At 32.2% G+C, this 18,148-nt stretch overlaps 1 protein-coding gene across 1 annotated transcript; it reads left to right on the forward strand.

Moving 5' to 3' along the window:
* The first annotated feature begins 799 nt into the window (after window positions 1-799).
* On the forward strand, window positions 800-14,260 carry UTS2B (urotensin 2B). The gene is made up of 5 exons (XM_012745174.2): window positions 800-902; window positions 5,067-5,165; window positions 6,360-6,397; window positions 7,607-7,700; window positions 14,235-14,260. The coding sequence occupies exons 1-5, from the start codon at window positions 800-802 to the stop codon at window positions 14,258-14,260; spliced, it is 360 nt and encodes a 119-aa protein (XP_012600628.2).
* The last annotated feature ends 3,888 nt before the right edge of the window (window positions 14,261-18,148 follow it).

Raw genomic sequence — 18,148 nt, forward strand, 5'->3', positions numbered from 1 at the left:
AGGTCATTATAGCATCTGTGGAACCATAAAATTAAAATTAGAAATATACTGAAAGACATTGGTTTAAAAAGAAAACCAAGGCAATTACAGTGAGTATTAAAGAGAGTAATTGATGGGACATTTGCCAGCTTTGAATTAATTAAATTCAACCTTAATTTCTAAAAGTGCATCGAAATGAAACCATCCTTCTTCAGTACAGCGAGATGGTAATGTTATCCCATTATGATTCATTTCAAATTTGAGCTCTTCCCAACTTTAACCTATTTGGTTAATTAAGAATGAAGTAATGGCTACAGATAACTTCATTGTCAGGAAGATCACCACCTGGCTCAGAATTGGTCAAATGGAAGCCATCATTCCCATTTTCACCTGCCTTCTATGCTCTCAGCTTTAGTTATGGTTTGATGTTAATTAATCCTGGAAGCAGGAAATTAAATAGTAAATTACCTAAATCCAACCAACAGGTTCTGCGTTCCAAGTTTTTGCTTTATACCTATGCATCTATTTGAGTGTGTGGACATGCGTAGGAATGCCTACTTTTAGTGAAATGGGCAGATGTGAGATATATTGATTGGATTCTTCCTGCCATTGACTATGTAACAAACCTGTCGCTTCTGCAAGTAGTGAATCATGTTGACAGGGGCATTACATTTTATAAGTTTCTTTTTCTTTATCCAGAACATTTGTAACTGAAGCACACTTGCCTTTTAAAAGTGAGCTCTGCTGCATTCCAGAGACATTGAAATACTCGTCTTGACCTGGAAAGTCAGTTTCTCTGCTAGCACAGACAATTTTTAACATGAGCAAGATCTTCTCAACACCTTTTTGCTTTGGACTCCTAACTTTGTTATCTGTGATGATCTTTTTAGAATTGGTGCGTGGACGGCCATATCTTACCCAAGGTACGTGCACATGAATCTAAAAGCCTATAGGTGAGTAAATCTTAATTTTTTTTCATTTGCTTTGCTATGATTTTTTTGCCATTATTGAAATAATGTTTTAAGACATTAAGATAATTGAATAGCCAAACTTCCCTTTTAAGCAGTTGCTGTTCAGAATTAAATGTAATACTGTTCTTAAGCAAATGGTACCAAATTAATTTTGTCCAATATTTTACTAAATTAATTTTGACTACACTTTCTTTTTTCTAATAATGAAGCACATGTTTCTCATTTGTACTTCATGAGCAAAGATTGGGAATGTATAAATATTAATATAGGCAGGGACATAATCTATTCAATATAATCATATTTTGAAAGTACATCTTGGGGAAGAAATCTTCATTTTATGAGATTATTAGTAAATAACTTATGAAAGATAAATAGAGCAAAGAAAAATACATCAAGATTAAAAACTTGCATTCACAGAGATTTGAGGATAATAAAGCATTGGAGAAATCTCCAGGGCAGTGCTAAGACCCACATTATGCATGACCATATCTTTCAGGTTTCTAACATACCTAGGGTATTTATGTAAATGAAATAATTTAATCCATCCTTCAAACATATATCATGATAAACTAGGTGAAAATAAGTTTTTGCTCTTACAACATTTGTAACTTCTATAATCTTTCTTTAAATTTTTCAGTGCATTCTGTTGCAGAGGTAGCTCTTAATCTCAGAATTAATAGAGCTAGATTTAGTGCTTGTTTAGTAGGTAAACAACTTAACCTCATTGAAACTTTTATAAATTTCTTTATGCTTGAAAAATAGTGACTTAATATAATGCTCTCTAATATCCCTTCTGGCTTGAAATTCTGGGATTTTCTTTTATCTAACTGATCTTCTTTTCAGGAAAAGGCAGTTAACCTTTTACTCATCTTACTTAGGGGGAAATCAAGATGGAAATGTAGTAAATTTTATTTACATGACACTAGGTTGAGATAAGGATTAAGTGTCCCATTTATGGATCTAATTCAACTTTGTTAGATCTTGTTGCTTCAAATGTAGTTTTTAAAGTCAATGAAAATTAGAGCATTTCTTTTGGTAGTGGAAATAAGTTTGCATAATCACTTGATATTTATTTACAAGAATTTTGCATTGAAAAACAAATAGTCTCAGAGACTTAAATATAAGCCTGGGAATCAAATATTTTGGATTTTATCCATGGTACTCACATTTTGTCTTTGTCTGATTTAAATGATAGCACTTGATAGGCCTCCATTGTGCTTTCTGTAAAATAATGAGATTTCCAATGTTTCTAACACGGTACAGATGTGTAAGGAAAAATGTGGTCATTTGCTGAGGACTTTGCAAAATTAGGATGTGTTACTGTTAACTGTAACTTCAGATTTCAAGTGTATAGGAAATAGAGAAAAATCCAACTCTAAAACATTTGCTAGACTTATAATTAGATAACATCTCTGACCTCAGAATACCACACAGTGATATGCATATCTTACTGGCAACATAGTGGAAATATTTCTTTCTGGGAATTCTTTGATCTCAGTTTTATTATATATATTATAAATAAGGAAGATTAAGTTATTAGTAAAGTTATTTTCTGTTGTAAATTGTCCAAGATTAGAGTGAGTCTCTTTCCATGTATACATGTTTTAAACCAACCAAATATTTGATTTATTTCAGTCTTTTCATAAATTTTTAAAGAAGCATTTATCTGCAGAAACAGACTACAAAGTTGGGGTCACCAGCCTTCTCTCTAGGTGTTAGATAATATCAAAGGCACATGGCACAATCCTGCCAGCTTTCATTTGGCAGGGACCCTATATAAGCATTCCTCAGTGGATAAGCTTGAAACTGGGAAAATTGCTTACCACTAAAAGAAGAAAGAATACCATGACCAAGAAGACTATGGGGAATTTATCTGGGGGGATATTATTATTTTTGGAGTTTCTAGGTTTCATTCTGATAAAATTTCTTGTTTTTATCTGGGAAAAAGCTTCACATGTGACTAGAAAGGAAGGAGACAACTAAGTTTTTTAAGATTCAGTATCTCTAGTAGTAACGAAACAGTATTTTCTATGTAGTAATTGCAAAAGCACTCACTCTCTCACGTCTAAGCAGCTTTGCCATCCTTTGTGCCAAATGTGTAGCTCTACTCAGATATTTTATATTCAAATATTTCCCTCACCAATATTAACTCTGTTGAAAGATGGAAACATATTAAAAACACATTTTTTTTCTTTTAAAATCATATGTTTTAAAACTAAAAAAAAAAAAACAGGAAACAAAAAACTTAAATTTTATTATTTTTTCTTAGCCAATATCTTACTTAGCTTTAGAAATCAATTTCAGCGATTCCTATAAAAGATGTTTGTCTTAAAAGATAATGAGAAGAATTTTTGATGACAAATGGTTATGTAGGTATAATCACTGGAAGCAAAATTGATAAAGAAAATTTTATTTTTTGAAAAATCTTTCACTTAAATATACAGAGGAATGGACTGTAAATTAAGCAAATAAAAGCTTCAGATCTATACTTTCCTAGTTACCTTACTCTTAGTTTTATGAATTCTCTAAGTTGAATACAATGAAATTGTTTCCCTTATCACAGTTCTCTTTCTGAAATTGTTTCCCTAATCACAGGTAAAACTTTATGGTGCAACCTTCTGGGTGTATCCCCTTTCCCTCTCTCTCTCTAAATCTCTCACTCTCCCTCTCTGTCTCTCTTTGGTTGTTCATATACCCTTATACATTCAATGATTTTTTAAACAGCCCATCTCTTTGGATTATACACCTCTCTCTACATCTCTTTCATGGGTGAATATACACATTGATAGTCATTATTATCTGTCCCTAAAATGCACCTTTTCCCAATGAAAACATTTTCAAGATTATAACTTAACATTTTGATGAAGATAAAATAAAAATGTATTATCACATAATTATGTCTTTCTTTTAAACTATCTCGGAGGGTCTTTGTATAATTGATGTTGAGCAAAATTTACATTGGTATTCTATTAATGTTTTAAATACTACAAAGAAAAAGATCCTAGAATTTCAAAGATAGTTTTTATGTTTATGAAGCAAAGAAAATTAAAGAACTGAGCAATAATTAAGTCTCTTTGGTCTATGTATTAATAGAAAACTTTGATGCTGTTAGCTATCTGCCTCAAATCATCCCTTTTCTTCCTTTAACCATTTAATTGTTAGAGTTAATCAACTGACATTTTGTACAGACAAGAAAGACAGATGATTTAAAGATATAATCGGGTCAAATTATGAGCCATTTCTCTAGCTGAGACCACAGTATTCTGACTCCTACATTTGAACCTTATTAATCTAGCTTCTGCCCACAGTGTAGCTGTTAGTACGTGGAGATTGGGAGAGGGAAAAATGATCCCACAGACATTATGTGATAAAGGTTTGATTTTTAAGACTACCTCGTAAAAGTTCGTTATAATATATTAACTATTATTTCAATGGCATTATTTGTTAATAGATATTTTGTCGAATCTTCAGGTTTTATAGCCTGAATGAAGTCTGTTGTCCCAGTTTCTACTCCAGAATAAAAACATTTATAGTGCTGAGAGAGAAGGGCACCTGAGCAATGAATGGCTGTGAAGTAAATCAACAGAGATGGAAAGGTGTCAATATGGACAAGGCAGACACTTCCCCAGCTCTTCTATAAGGCTTCTTGGGTGGTTTAAAGGCAATTCCTGAAAACAAGTGCTAACATTTTAATGTGTATATCAAATAAAATCACAAAATCAAATATTTTTTCTTTGAAAAACAACTATTAGTTTATAATTCTTATGTTAAATGCAATAGTAGAAAATTTCAAAAATACAGATTAAAAAGAAGAAAGTAAAATTCACCTGCAATACCCAGAAGTAAAACTTTATGGTGCAACCTTCCGGGTATATCCTCTTTCCCCCTCTCTCTCTCTAAATCTCTCACTCTCCCTCTCTCTCTGTCTCTCTTTGGTTGTTCATATACCCGTATACATTCAATGATTTTTTAAACAGCCCATCTTTTTGGATTATACACCTCTCTCTACATCTCCTTCATGGGTGAATATACACATTGATAATTGCCTGGAAGCCCATTTAATTAGAAACATTTTCAGTGACTCAGATTGAAAATGGTGGTTTATGATCATTACAGGAAATGAAGTGTTTCCCAATAAGAAGTATCCAAATCATGAGGAACTCTTGCTGGCTCTACTGAATAAAAATTTCGATTTCCAAAGAATTTCCAGCCTTGGTGAGTTAAGAATAAAGTCAACCTTCATTTATTAAAAAAATAACAGAATCTATTCTATCTTGAAACTTGCTCTTTATAAATGTTAGTTTTTGTTAAATAAAATAACTACTATTTTATATGCCACAATGAAGGCTTAGGTGTTTTTCTTATTTCATATTCATTCTAAAATCCATGGAGTTATTGTAAAATATTGAAAGCCTATTTTCTTTAATATGAGGTTTCTAATGGGATTGGTAACCATCTAGTTAAAAATTAGTTACCTTTACTCATATTTTACTCTTACGTGTACAACTCTCTAATTGTACACTTAGTATTTTCTTTTAGTATTTCAAGAGTACTGTGTTTATAGGTTTCTACTAGACATTTCACAAATTAAGTGCAGTTCTGTGGTAGTTAATTTAGCACTTTTTTCAATCCAATTCTTCCAATTCGGGAAATGGAGTAGAAACCATGAATGGGAAATTTAGGCTATACCAATGAAGATTAGTTTCATTTCAAGAGCAGGAGAATCTGACTTACAAATATGCATCAGACTATTCTCCAAGATATGAGTGAGATTTTGTCAGAAATTTAGCAAGTCTAGCCTAAGAGAAAACATGACAATCTGACAATGTAGTACTCTCTCATACAACATCTGAAGTATTCTAAAAAATGTCTGTATCCATAGGATGAAATGCTAGTTAAAAGAATTTAAAGGGTAACTTAATAAAAACTCTTAAAATGCAGAGTTTTAACAGTAGAAGTAAGATATTCTAATTGTAGAAAATAAATGACATTATAAAAAAATTCATACCCAAATTATAAAACCTAGAGAGTTAATATTTTGGAGAATTTTCTTATTGATTCAATCATGTATAGAATTTGTGACCTGCTTTTATTTTCATTTATTCTTGCTTTATAAGAATCTCTTTAGGTTAGTAAAAATACTTCATTTCTAAATAATAGGTCATGTTAGAACTGTGGTCTACTTTAGCAAACTTGTGCTTATTGTTAGAAATTATATATTTTCTTATTACAAAACTGCATTTCAGTATTGAGGTCATTGAAAAATATATTGAGGGCTTTATGTTAGGAATGGGTGAGTGATCTCAAATCATGTGAATAAGACCTTTCCTAAGGTCCTAAATGTGTTTTCTGGTGAATTAAATATTATTTCCAGTGTACATTTTTTCACGTGACAAATGTGTCTTGCAGATATAGAACTGGCTAACAAATTGGAAGAACTTAACCAGGTGAGAATGTGAAATACTTAAATTATCAATTTAAATAACAATTATACAGCAAATTCTTTTTGATATAATGTTTTAAAAAATCATTAATATTACAATGTAAAGTTTTTATTACTGCGAGAGAAAAGGTGAAGTAATTCATGAGAAAAAAATCAAGTTAAACTAAAAAACCAAAAACAAAAGAAAACTATCACAGTATAGAATGCTATCTATACTATCTACAGTATAGATCTATACTATCATAATATAGATCAAAGTATAGAATGTCTAGAAATGTGGATTCTAGTTTTAGCTCTCCAATTACCTAACTATGAAAACTTGGGAAAACTACAATTCTCTGTATGTGAATTCTCACCTGTAAAATGGGAGGCTATAAACAGATGGGTGTTTTTTGATGTTACTATTCTTTTTAAAGAGTAGGAATCTCTTTTTCTCCAAACAAAATGTTAGTGGTTCCAGCGCAAAACATGCAAGAGTACAGCTGTTCTGCTTGAAGCATCTGGTGTGGAGAGCCAGAAGAACTGCCCTTTTTGCAGGCAGGGCCTTAGCAACCCTTTCTTCTCTACTTCTTGATATGCTATGAAGAAAATTTGAAAATCTTTGCATTAGATGACTTCTAAACTCTTCCAAAAACAATTACATGCAATTCCATTATTGTGCAAACTGGCCATTTGAGAGAGAAAATTATATCTGTCATTCTCTTCTGAGCAGGGAATATGGAGACACGCAGTGGTCCAGGCTGAACTCTACTTTGGTAGAGTGAGGTCTGCAGGGCTTAGGCAATTAGAGACCTTATTAAAAATTAAGATGAGTTGAATCCTGTGTGGAAACACATAACTCTTTGGAGCTCCTTGAAAAGGCCTGTTCATTATAGGTGACATAAAATCAAATCCAGCTACATAGGTTATATTTGCATGTTCCCTATTAATTAACACCCAGAGTTGACTTCCTTTGCCCAAAACCTGTTTCTTCCTAATCTCCTGTTGAGGCATGCACCCTTTCCAGCTAGCCTTTATATGCATGTTTCCTATTTGTTTATTTTTGTTTATTTTCTTTTATTCCTTTTTTTTTTTGCCTTTTCCCTCTTTTTCTCTTTCTTGAATTCTTCCATCATTCCTTCTTTTTTTCCCCTCATTTTTATTCTTTCTCTTCTTCAATAGAGTAAAACATTGTTGTTATTAAAGACTAATTATCATTTTTAAATTTTAACAGCTGGAAAGACTGAAAGAAGCACTTGTGAGGGAAAAGGATGCTGAAATGCCCTATACTATAGATGATCTATTCTCTTCCCATCCTAACAAGCGTGGTAAGGTTTTATTTCAAACTTTTAAGATTGATTTCCAAAAGATTATTTTTGAAATTATTTCAGTTAGGGAAAAAAATTCAGTTGCCATCTCTTAATCTGTGGTGATGAAGATCAAGACTCATATTATTTTTAAAAAGATCCTGATAAAAGTGTTCCCATTTAAAGGTATCTGAGCTTTGTCATTTTACAATATCACACTTTCCAGGTTTAAATAAAATAGGTCTTTATTGTATAAATCTTGTTTATGTTTGCTATTTGGGCTTAAGCATTGAAGCTTTGGGTATCAAAAATAGAAATAATCAAGTTTTAAGTCAGTTCAAAATTTTAGAGAGTCTTTTTTGACATAAGGAAAAACCTCATTGTTATAGCAGTTGATCCAATGTTTCATTCATAACATTTAATTTTAGAACAATTACTGTCTTGGATCACTCTAAATTTTCATAACTTTTCCTAGGAAATTCTTGCTTCTTACTTAGTTCTTATTTTTGAAACAATTATATTAATGTTTATTCATATAGTGATATGAGATTTTCTAAGGCATATTTATTTTTTACTTGTCCCCTATCCCAGATTCATTTTTAACTTCTATAAAAACATATTTTTATAATAACTACTAAAAGGTAAGAGGATGAATTAATATTAAGCACTTAGCATAAACCAGACATTTTACATTTTAATAGCTCAAAATATAGTGGTTAAGCACTTAGACTTTAGGGCTAGACTATCTGGGTTCAAATCTTTACTTTGATATTTACTACCTATGTGATTTGGGGCAATTATCTGATTTCTTCTACCTCATTTTCTTTGCTTCAAAATGAAGATAATAATAATAATCTTCATAGGATCATTGGGAGAATTAAATGAATCGATTTAATTTAGAATAACACTTGGCATATGGGAGGTACTATGTAAGCTTAGCTTTTTTTTATCGTTTTGATCATTGTTACTATAATTATTATGTTATTCTAATATGACTGTTTTATAGATGAGAAAAGATTATAGATTAGATTATAGATTATATATAGATTAGATGTTATTCTAATATGACTGTTTTATAGATGAGACTACATTTTAGAAGGATTAAATTATATGCCCAAAATAACCCAAGTGCTAAGTGACTTAGCTAATGAGCCTGGAGGAGAAAATGGTAGATGGAGTGGAAGGTGGAAGAGAGGGAACCTTATGGCTTTTTAAGGACTTTAGCATTTGCTTTGTGTCATATGGGAAACCACTGGAAAGTTTTGAGCAAATGAGTGATATAGAATAAGTTATAAAAGAATCACTACTGATGTTTTATGGAGAATATGCTGCAAAATGGAGGCAAAAATGGAAGCAGAGAACTTTAATGGGCTACTTTCATGGTCTGTGTGATGTATGGTAGTAACTTGGATTAGGATGGCAGTAGTGAATTGAGAAGGGCTCTAATTTTGGACATATTTTTAACAAAAAGTCAACAAAATTTTCTGTAAAATTACATGTGTGGTGTAAAACAAAGGCAGGTGTCAAAAATCACTCCAAGGTTTTTTTTCTTAGCAACAAGGAAAAAAGCAATTTCTATTTATTGAGCCAAGGAGAGCTAGTGGAGTAGAAAATTTGGAAGAGAAGTGTTAAAACAGAGATTTTGGGGGGGGGGGACCTTTCTTGAGTTAGTATAGCTTAGGCTATTATGTGTTAACAACTTTAATCTAAATCTCAGAGGCTTAGTGTAATAAAGTTCAACCAAAAGGCCAATGCATGTAGCACAGCACCACTCTATTTTTGTAGCTATATCATCTAGAATGTTGATATATCTTAATGGCCTTCAAGATTGCCAAGGCAGAAGAGAAGGGTAGAGGACACATCCCAGCTCTCAACTCCCTCAGTTCAGAAGTGACTCACATCAATTCTACTGAAGTCCATTGGTCCAGTGACTTGTGCTGCCACCAACATATTGGTAAGACAGGCTGTTGTTAAATGTAAGGAAGAACTTATAATATTTGACGAGCACTGCCTTACCACAATCAATCCTTCGGTGTCTTCTTAAAAACAGACTATATTCAACCAATTTCCAATACAGACAACATCAAATCTCTTCTACTAACTGTATGCAGTACAAAGAAGAGGCTTTCCAGGATATACTTACTAGTCTTCATGAGTTACAACGTGGCTGCTCCTCATTCACAGATCTATTAAGTTATAAGGCATGTTATTCACCCTACACAAACCCAATAATTGGCAGAAGAACAGGGAAAGGATAACCACAACCAATAATCTTGCTCATAAAGAGAAGAACAAGAGACACAAAACATCTGGAATGCTGGCCTCCAACAATTCTGAAATCCCTCTGGGCAAATATTGTAATGGTCTCTTATCCTGGGAATAAAGAAAGCTTTCTTAATTAGGGCCTGGTAGTTTCTAGGAAGATCACTTTGTCCATTGTATTGTTTTCCCTGGTTCCACCCTTTCTCACACTATTATCCCTGTACACGTGTCCTACTTAGGGGAATATTGCATTCTTGTGAATTGCACAGTTATTTCAGGTCTGTTCTTAACTTTCACAAGGTTAAAAGCCTGTGATTTATTTTGTCTTAAAGTGCCCAAGACATTTTTTATTTTAGGATTCACAGTTTCTTTGGCAATGATTTTTTTTTTTCCAAGAGTTTGGGAAGCTTCTCAACAATTTGCTACAAACAAAGATTTTTTTTAAAAAGCCATTTAAATTATTTTGCATTTGTACCCTCAGGTTAAGAGTAGTTGCCTTGAAGGTATCTGGAACATACCATTGGCCCAGTAACTTGGGCTGCCACCAACATATTGGTAAGACAGGCTGTTGTTACATGTAAGAAAGTACTTATAATACTTCACGAGCACCTTAAAGTCCACATACTTAGTCTGATATTTTCCCCAAGTTTTTTATTACAACTAATATTTACTGAGAATCTGTCACTGACAGTCAGCTGACAGTTTTTTTTTAAATTCTATTTTGTAGTGTTTGGGATCTAGAAGCACTTAGCTTTTTCAACATTTCAGGACATTGTATTTCTGAACTCTATTTCTTTTTTATTTGTCTGCAAAGCAACCAGTTCCTTTCCGAGCTCATCAATTTCTTGTAATTCCTTGCTAAATGCCTGGAAATTTTCTGTTTTTCAACCTTTTCTTGTAGAAGTTCAAGAGACACATGATCTGAATTACAAACTGTTACAGATGTCTGTTTTACTACATATTTTTCCATTTAATAAAATGGCTTTAAATTTCTTCAACGAGGCAGGGCGTGGTGGCTCATGCCTGTAATCCTAGCACTCTGGGAGGCCAGGGTGGGAGGATTGCTCAAGGTCAGGAGTTCAAGAGCAGCCTGAGCAAGAGTAAGATCCCTGTCTCTACTAAAAATAGAAAGAAATTAGCTGGACAACTAAAAATATATATATAAAAAAAAATAAGCCGGGCATAGTGGCACAAGCCTGTGGTCCCAGCTACTCGGGAGGCTGAGGCAGAAGGATTGCTTAAGCCCAGGAGTTTGAGGTTGCTGTGATCTAGGCTGACACCACAGCACTCTAGCCCAGGAAATGGAGGAAGACTCTGTCTCAAAAAAAAAAAATAAATAAATAAATAAATAAAAGAAAAGAAAAAATTAAAAAAAAATTTTTCAACTGATGATATCAATCTTCTTTCATTTAATGAGTTATTGACACAATACCAAAATTTAGTTACTTCTTAGAGTAGCACCCCTCACTTCAAGTTATCAAATTGTTTATTGGGATATGCTAGGCAAATTACATCAACAAAATAACCTTAACATTGCATTGGTACATCTTGCTATAAGTTTTGTCTTGAGTTTACATGAAGCTTTAGGTAGGTCAATCACTTTTCCTTCACTTTGTGCCTATACTACGTGAAACTCACAGTCTCTAATGCTCCCATAGCAGGATAGGAGAAGGATGAAGCAGGTAATCATGCTTTTAATTGCCAGAACTAAGCACATAATGCCAATTTAGCTTAAAAGGAATGGAGGAACTCCTGAGAAGGGTAGAGAAACACAAAGAGTAGATGAAGAGTCCTGTCCCTACCATAGATTTTTGGGGTTTATTATGCCGTGTACAATAATAACATCTTCCCAGTGGTAATTTGAGTATACCACTGCATATATGGATGTGGAGTTTGGGAAAGCAGCCTAGATTGGAGATATAAATTTGATAGTTAGCAACATATCATTATAGTTTGGCATTGTGATAAGACTATCTAGGGAGTGACTAATGATATAAAGGGAAGACAGCCAAACTCAGAGGCTCAGGTCCCCTCAAGGTTAGAGATTGGGCAGATGAGAGAGATCCAGCAAAAGAAGCTGAGTAGGAGCAGCTACCAAGGAAGTAGTTAAGACGTAAAGTAATAGCCAGAAGTCAGGTAAAAAAATAGCTTCTAGGAAAAAAGGAGTTCAACTGTTTCTAAAGCTATGGTAGATCCAATAATTTGAGAACGAGAGCTTCTAGTTGAATTCAGTAGTGAAAAGGTCATTGATAACCTTGATAAGAATTGTTTGGTGAAATTTTGCTTAAAGAAAATATGATTAAGGAACTGGAGCCACTGACAATCAACTCTTTTGAGGAATTTTGTTCTAAACAGTAGAAAAAGTTGGGACATTAACTAGAATGATTTGAAAGCATAAAGGAAGCTGTTTGTTTTAAAGCAAATAGATATTGAAACATAGTTGTATATAATAGGAACTAAGTAAATATTTATTGTGATGAAAGTATGAAATAAGTGCCTAAGTTAATTCACAAAAACATAAACCACGTTATATGCAGTATAGTGCTATTATCAAAACTAGAAAGTGATCATCATGAATAACAATGAATGAAGGCAAAATGAATGCAGATATCCAGCTTACTAGATTACTGTGAAATATCATAAATTTCTTTAATCATTTGTATAGTTGATAGACACTTACTACACATATAGCTATCCAACATCCAGCATCATGCTTAAAACAAGAAATATAAGAGTGAACCAGATAGACATCAAGGGACATTAGAATGCTGGCTAAATTTTTACTGCATGCAAATGATAAGAGATATGCAGTGTAAACATTAAGAATTGGCTCTCCTGGCAATACCATTTGTGACAGTTTCCTTCAACCAGGTCCAAAAAATTCTCCAAACTATATTTCTTTACATACTTAATTGAGCTGCTCATGTGGTGTAAGTCTTGGATAAGTGAAGGTGAACATTTTTTCTTCCAGACTGAGGTATTCAAAGATATCTGAAAGGACAGAGTGGGCAATGATGATAACTTTCCAAAGCATACTATAAGAAGAAGTTTGTATGGGCATGGTGGTGTTCCCTTGTAGTCCCAGTTATTCAGGAGATGAGACAGGGGGATTGCTTGAGGCCAGGAGTTCAAAGCTGCAGTGAGTTATGATTGTGCCTGTAAATAGCCACTGCACTCCAGCAAGGGCAACATGGTGAGATTCTGTCTTAAAAAAATAAAAGGAAGAAGATTGAATTTGCGGGCAAGTCTCCTTAGTTCAATGTCTGAAAATAGACTTCTGCTTTCATAGGGTTAGAATGCTATTTTGTTTAAGAAAAACTAGTTCCTCTGGTAAAAACGAAAAGTAAACTCTGAGTGCTATCATAACACCCTGTGTATATGTGGTAATGAGCATGGGTTGCAGTTGAAAGACAGAGTTTCATTGGGGAGGCAAACCTGGGCACGCACAAAGACTTTTATCATTTATTTCAATGAATAGCTTAATTGTAAGTTTTTCAATTCTTTTTCATCTAAACCCATTAATCAGTAGTGAATCAAAGGTCTCCCAAAGATCTTAGTTTTATAAGCTATTTAGATAAAAGAAATTAGAGAAATTTATAATTAGTTAGATGAAGCTACTATAAGTTAGACAATTGATTGGGAACAAGTTACATATTTAAAATGACTCATTTATACATTTGAAGACTGAAATGCTGATATGTTTGGTTTTGTTTGTCTGAAGTGTTATTTTATGATCAAAATGGGAAGACTCAATGTGATACATAATGAATTTAATTAAATATCATTGGGTGGTTTGCAAGTGATCTTTAAACTTTCTTCTCTCTTCTCTCAGTAAATAGAAGCACATTTAGGACTGCTTTTTACTTATGTGACTTTCTCTCCAGTATTTTGGTTACCCCAAGTATAAAACAAATGGGTGAATCTCAAAAAACTATCTGCTATATTGTCTGGACTGTGTCATATGTATTATAATGTACAATAGTGCTGCCCAATAGAACTTTCTGTGATAGGAATATTCTCTAATTTGCATTGCCTATTGTAGTAGTCAATGGATACAAGTCACTACTGAACACTTGAAATGTGACTAGCACAATGGAGAAGTTGATTTTTTAATTTATTTAATTGCAATTAATTTAAAGATCCACATAAAGTTAATAGCTATCATATTGAACATCTCTTTTACAAAAATCTCTCTCTTTTCTCTCTCTTATTCAAGTACATAAACTATTTTATTCAAATGTAAATTTTCTATCAAATATTCTCCTAATAATTTTTTTTTGTTTTCTTCTTCAGCCTGCTTTTGGAAATACTGTGTTTAAAGATTTTTCTCTGTATGCAAAAACTATAAAGTATCAGAAAAAGATATATATCTACTCACTCTACTCCTTAAAGGTTTTTGTGGTTTCAAGCATGAAGAAACTGTGACATTTATTTTGCACATTATTTTCGCACATTGCTAAATTTTTACTAAGTAGGTTATAATATGCTTTCAGTTTATGTTGTGAAGAATGACAAATCACTTGCACTTTTGAATGGCATGGGACTATCAAAATGGCTTTATAGAGTTGAAGTTGAGAGTGCTATCCAATCGTATGATTTTTATAAATTCATTGTCTACATATAGTTTTCTCCTGTAGTGAATATGCTGTTGAGCTATTACTTAAAATATTTTTAAAAGCATCTTGGAAAGTTAAAATAAATTATGTTGTTTTAATTTATTTGGAAAATATGCATTATTCTTCTCTTTTTTATGATTGTGATGGCCACCCTCTCTTTTCTGTTAATTTGGACAATTGTCATTGAAACTATTACAACAAATGAATACATTACCAAGAAGCAGAACTATATCATTTATTGTGCTCTGGGAGAAAGTAGTAGGTGTCTCAGATATAAAATGTTAAGAAAACTTTCTTACAGAAAAATTTGCCTTTTGTTTCTTAATTCTCATTCCTACCTCCTCCACAATATGAGAAACTGTGTGAGACTCTCAACATGACTGTCAGAGGCTAGAAATAATGTGCTAAAACAACCACAAAAAATTTAAAAATTGGCTTTTTCTTGATTAGTTTTTATTTTATATCTATACATCAAACTGCTCTTACTTACATTTGAAAAAGTTTATTTAATCAATCCATGGCTGGGAGTTCAACCCTAATTTTGTTTGCTACCTGTGCTGGCACAGATATGTTGTCAAAGTAACTTTATAATTAAAGAATATTAATGACTACATTAGTATGTGATAGCTGATCAGATGAGATGACATATATTCCCTTACTTTACATTATGGGGGAGATGCAGTTTTATTTATACAATATTAATTTTGTGGTGCTTAAAGATAAAACCAGCTTGCAATATAAAATGAACAATATTGCTTAAACTAAAAATGAAGAATAAACAAGGGCATAAACAGTCCAAGATGAGCAATATGCTTGTAGTGCTAAGCTTGCTTAGGAACCACTCAAATGTACATAAATAAATATTAGTTGCACAATGGTGCTTAAAAATGTTCCCCAAACATATTTACAACAGTTGTGAACACAAATATAATGCTATAATAAAGAAAGATGTAAACAACTGCTTTCGTCATCTCAAGTTTATTCACTTTGGAAAAGTTGACCAATATTCAAGCACCTCGAACTTTTCGATATAATGGGTAATGTCATTCAAAAAACTTTTGATACTTCTTTTTTTAAAAAAGATTCCATCAATTTATTTTTTGATAATTTGTTTTAAAAAATTTAATTCCCTAAAACCATGTGTAGATTAAAGGTACAATTTGACAGACATTTCATAGCATGAGTAAATTTTAAGACAAAGTGTGTAGGAATTACATACTATTGAAGTTGATTATGTATTTGACACCAAAATTCAGAAATCTATATTCACACATATATTTGTTCTATGAAGTTTCACAAAGGAAAGAAGAAAAAAAAAGGTAATGCATTATTTTGAAGTTGAAATATACTCATATTTAGTAGTATATAATGCATTGGGTAAATAAATGAGATGACTCGTCATATTCTTAACAGAAATTATGTCTTAATTTACTGCTGTGTTAAAACAATACCCTATTTAAGCCAGTATATTGCTGACTTATTTTCTACTCTGTATAAAGTAGTGGTAAAAATTAAAATATGAAATAAAACAGCTATAAGTGGAGAAAATATTTTGCTTTTTTTCTTCATGGAAGTCTTGTGCATATATTATATTATGAGACAAACACATTATACATTAGAATAGAGCGTAAATCAATATTTTTTCACTTCTTACTATAATTAAGTTGGATGCTATAGCCAAGTTTGAATTAAAAAAATAAAGAATGTAGGAAATCAATTTGTTTAATCCAACTTCAAATCTTTATGAGAAATTTTTAGGCTGAAGTAGGTTTTAATACTTTTTGTCAAAGCACGAAGCAGCACCTGGTTGAATTAGAAGCTTACAAATATCCAAACAGGAGAAAAAGGAAAGAAAGAGCATCTAAGAAATAGGGCATATTTCTATAGTTCATTAGGAGCTTGGGAAAAGGGAGGTGAGATATCATAACTTCTTAAGTAATTTTTTCAAACTGTGAGTCCTGCAGCGTTTTCACCTAAGTAACACTACTAGCTTTCTAATACAAGTTTATAAAAATCAGAATTAGTTAGCTTTCTCAAAATTCATTTCTCTTAGCTATCACCCTCTATTACAATTATAAAAAACATTCATTTACTGTTTTTTCCTAAACTTAAATTTGAAGATTTTTGATTTGAAAATTTTCTGGAAAAACTAAGAAGTTATATACAAAACCAATATATATTCTAAGTACACATGTTCATTTCTGTCACTTCTTTTCGGCTCTTTTGAACTTGATCTCTAAAAAGCAGAGTGGACAACTGAACAATTAGCCTATTATAAAGGTCAATCATTGAATTCAGCTCTTTTCTGATGCATTTTGTCGTGATGTTTGAGTTTATATTACTCTTTGGATCATACAAGTACAATAATTTTTAGTGAAAATTAGCAACTACTCATTTCTCTCTTCTTTTAATAGAAAGACACGTTCTCACGACACTCTTTATGCTAAAATAAAGCTTTGCTCTATTAGTCAAAACTTTTTTCCTCACATCTATTAGGTCTGTTTGACAGTGACTACTAAGGCTTCAAGAATTGTTTTCCAGATGCTTCATAAACTTCTGCTAAGTAGCTTATGTTGAATCTCTGGTCCAGGGAATAAGGCTTATTGTGTGTTCTGAAAGCATATTCAATGCACAGCAGGTTTATGTTCTTTAACTACAGTAACATCACAATTATTACTGAGAACTGAGCTTTCCAGAAAACCAAAACTTATGCTGTGATAGGTCAATTAAAAATAATCTGAAACATTTTAAAGAAATAATTTTTAAATACATTATGCTCATTGATGGCTTATTAAGCACAGTGTATGAAACAGACTACACAGTTTCTTAGATGAGTCAGTAATATCAAAATGATTGCTTCTTGTACTATGTTGAAATGTACTGTGCTAAAATGATATGCACATAATTGACCCCATACTGCTCTGGTAGTTTACTACTTGGTGATCCTTTAACTTTCCCCTACTTTTAACTTTACTTCTCTGTGTGGCTATTCCTCTCATAATGAGCTACTGCTGCTCTTAACTATCAGTTAAAATTTAGACATATGGAAAGTTGTTAGGGGACAAAGAATATCTGAGCTTGGCAAATGAGCAATATCCTTAATTTTTAAATTCTAAGTCAATATGCTCACTGGGTCTGTGTTTTTATTTGGTTGAACATAACTAAAATTTGAACACAATAAGAGAAGCCTAATTTTATAATTATTACCCAGCAGGCTCACTGACAAAAGAAAAGAGTAGTATGAAAGTACTCAAAAGAAAATATACAGCATTGCCTTTCCTTATTCCCCCATAATGAACAAACAAGTTGCATCTAAATTTTATGGAAGCAAATCTGTCTTTCATTATTATTCTTTAACTGCAAAAATGTGAATGGTAAATGCATATAGAAGACATGTCACTGAATTGTGCTTTTTAATTGATATTTTAAAAGTAAAATTTTGGGGGGCAGGTAATCATACCTGAATAATTAAAATATATATATATTTTAAAATATACATGCATCAAAATTATCAGCACAATTTAACTGAAGCTGTAACAATACTGTGATGTGATGAACTGAAGTTCAAGCTTGGGAAAGAATTTGCAGAAG

This window comes from Microcebus murinus, chromosome 1 (genome assembly GCF_040939455.1).
Source record: "Microcebus murinus isolate Inina chromosome 1, M.murinus_Inina_mat1.0, whole genome shotgun sequence".
Taxonomy (NCBI): Eukaryota; Metazoa; Chordata; class Mammalia; order Primates; family Cheirogaleidae; genus Microcebus; species Microcebus murinus.

Coding starts and splice junctions, on each gene's coding strand:
- UTS2B (XM_012745174.2), top strand. CDS start 800: ATGAGCAAGATCTTCTCAACACCTTTTTGCTTTGGACTCCTAACTTTG. Junction 5,166..6,359: donor CCAAAGAATTTCCAGCCTTG/GTGAGTTAAGAA, acceptor TGTGTCTTGCAG/ATATAGAACTGGCTAACAAA. Junction 6,398..7,606: donor AATTGGAAGAACTTAACCAG/GTGAGAATGTGA, acceptor AAATTTTAACAG/CTGGAAAGACTGAAAGAAGC.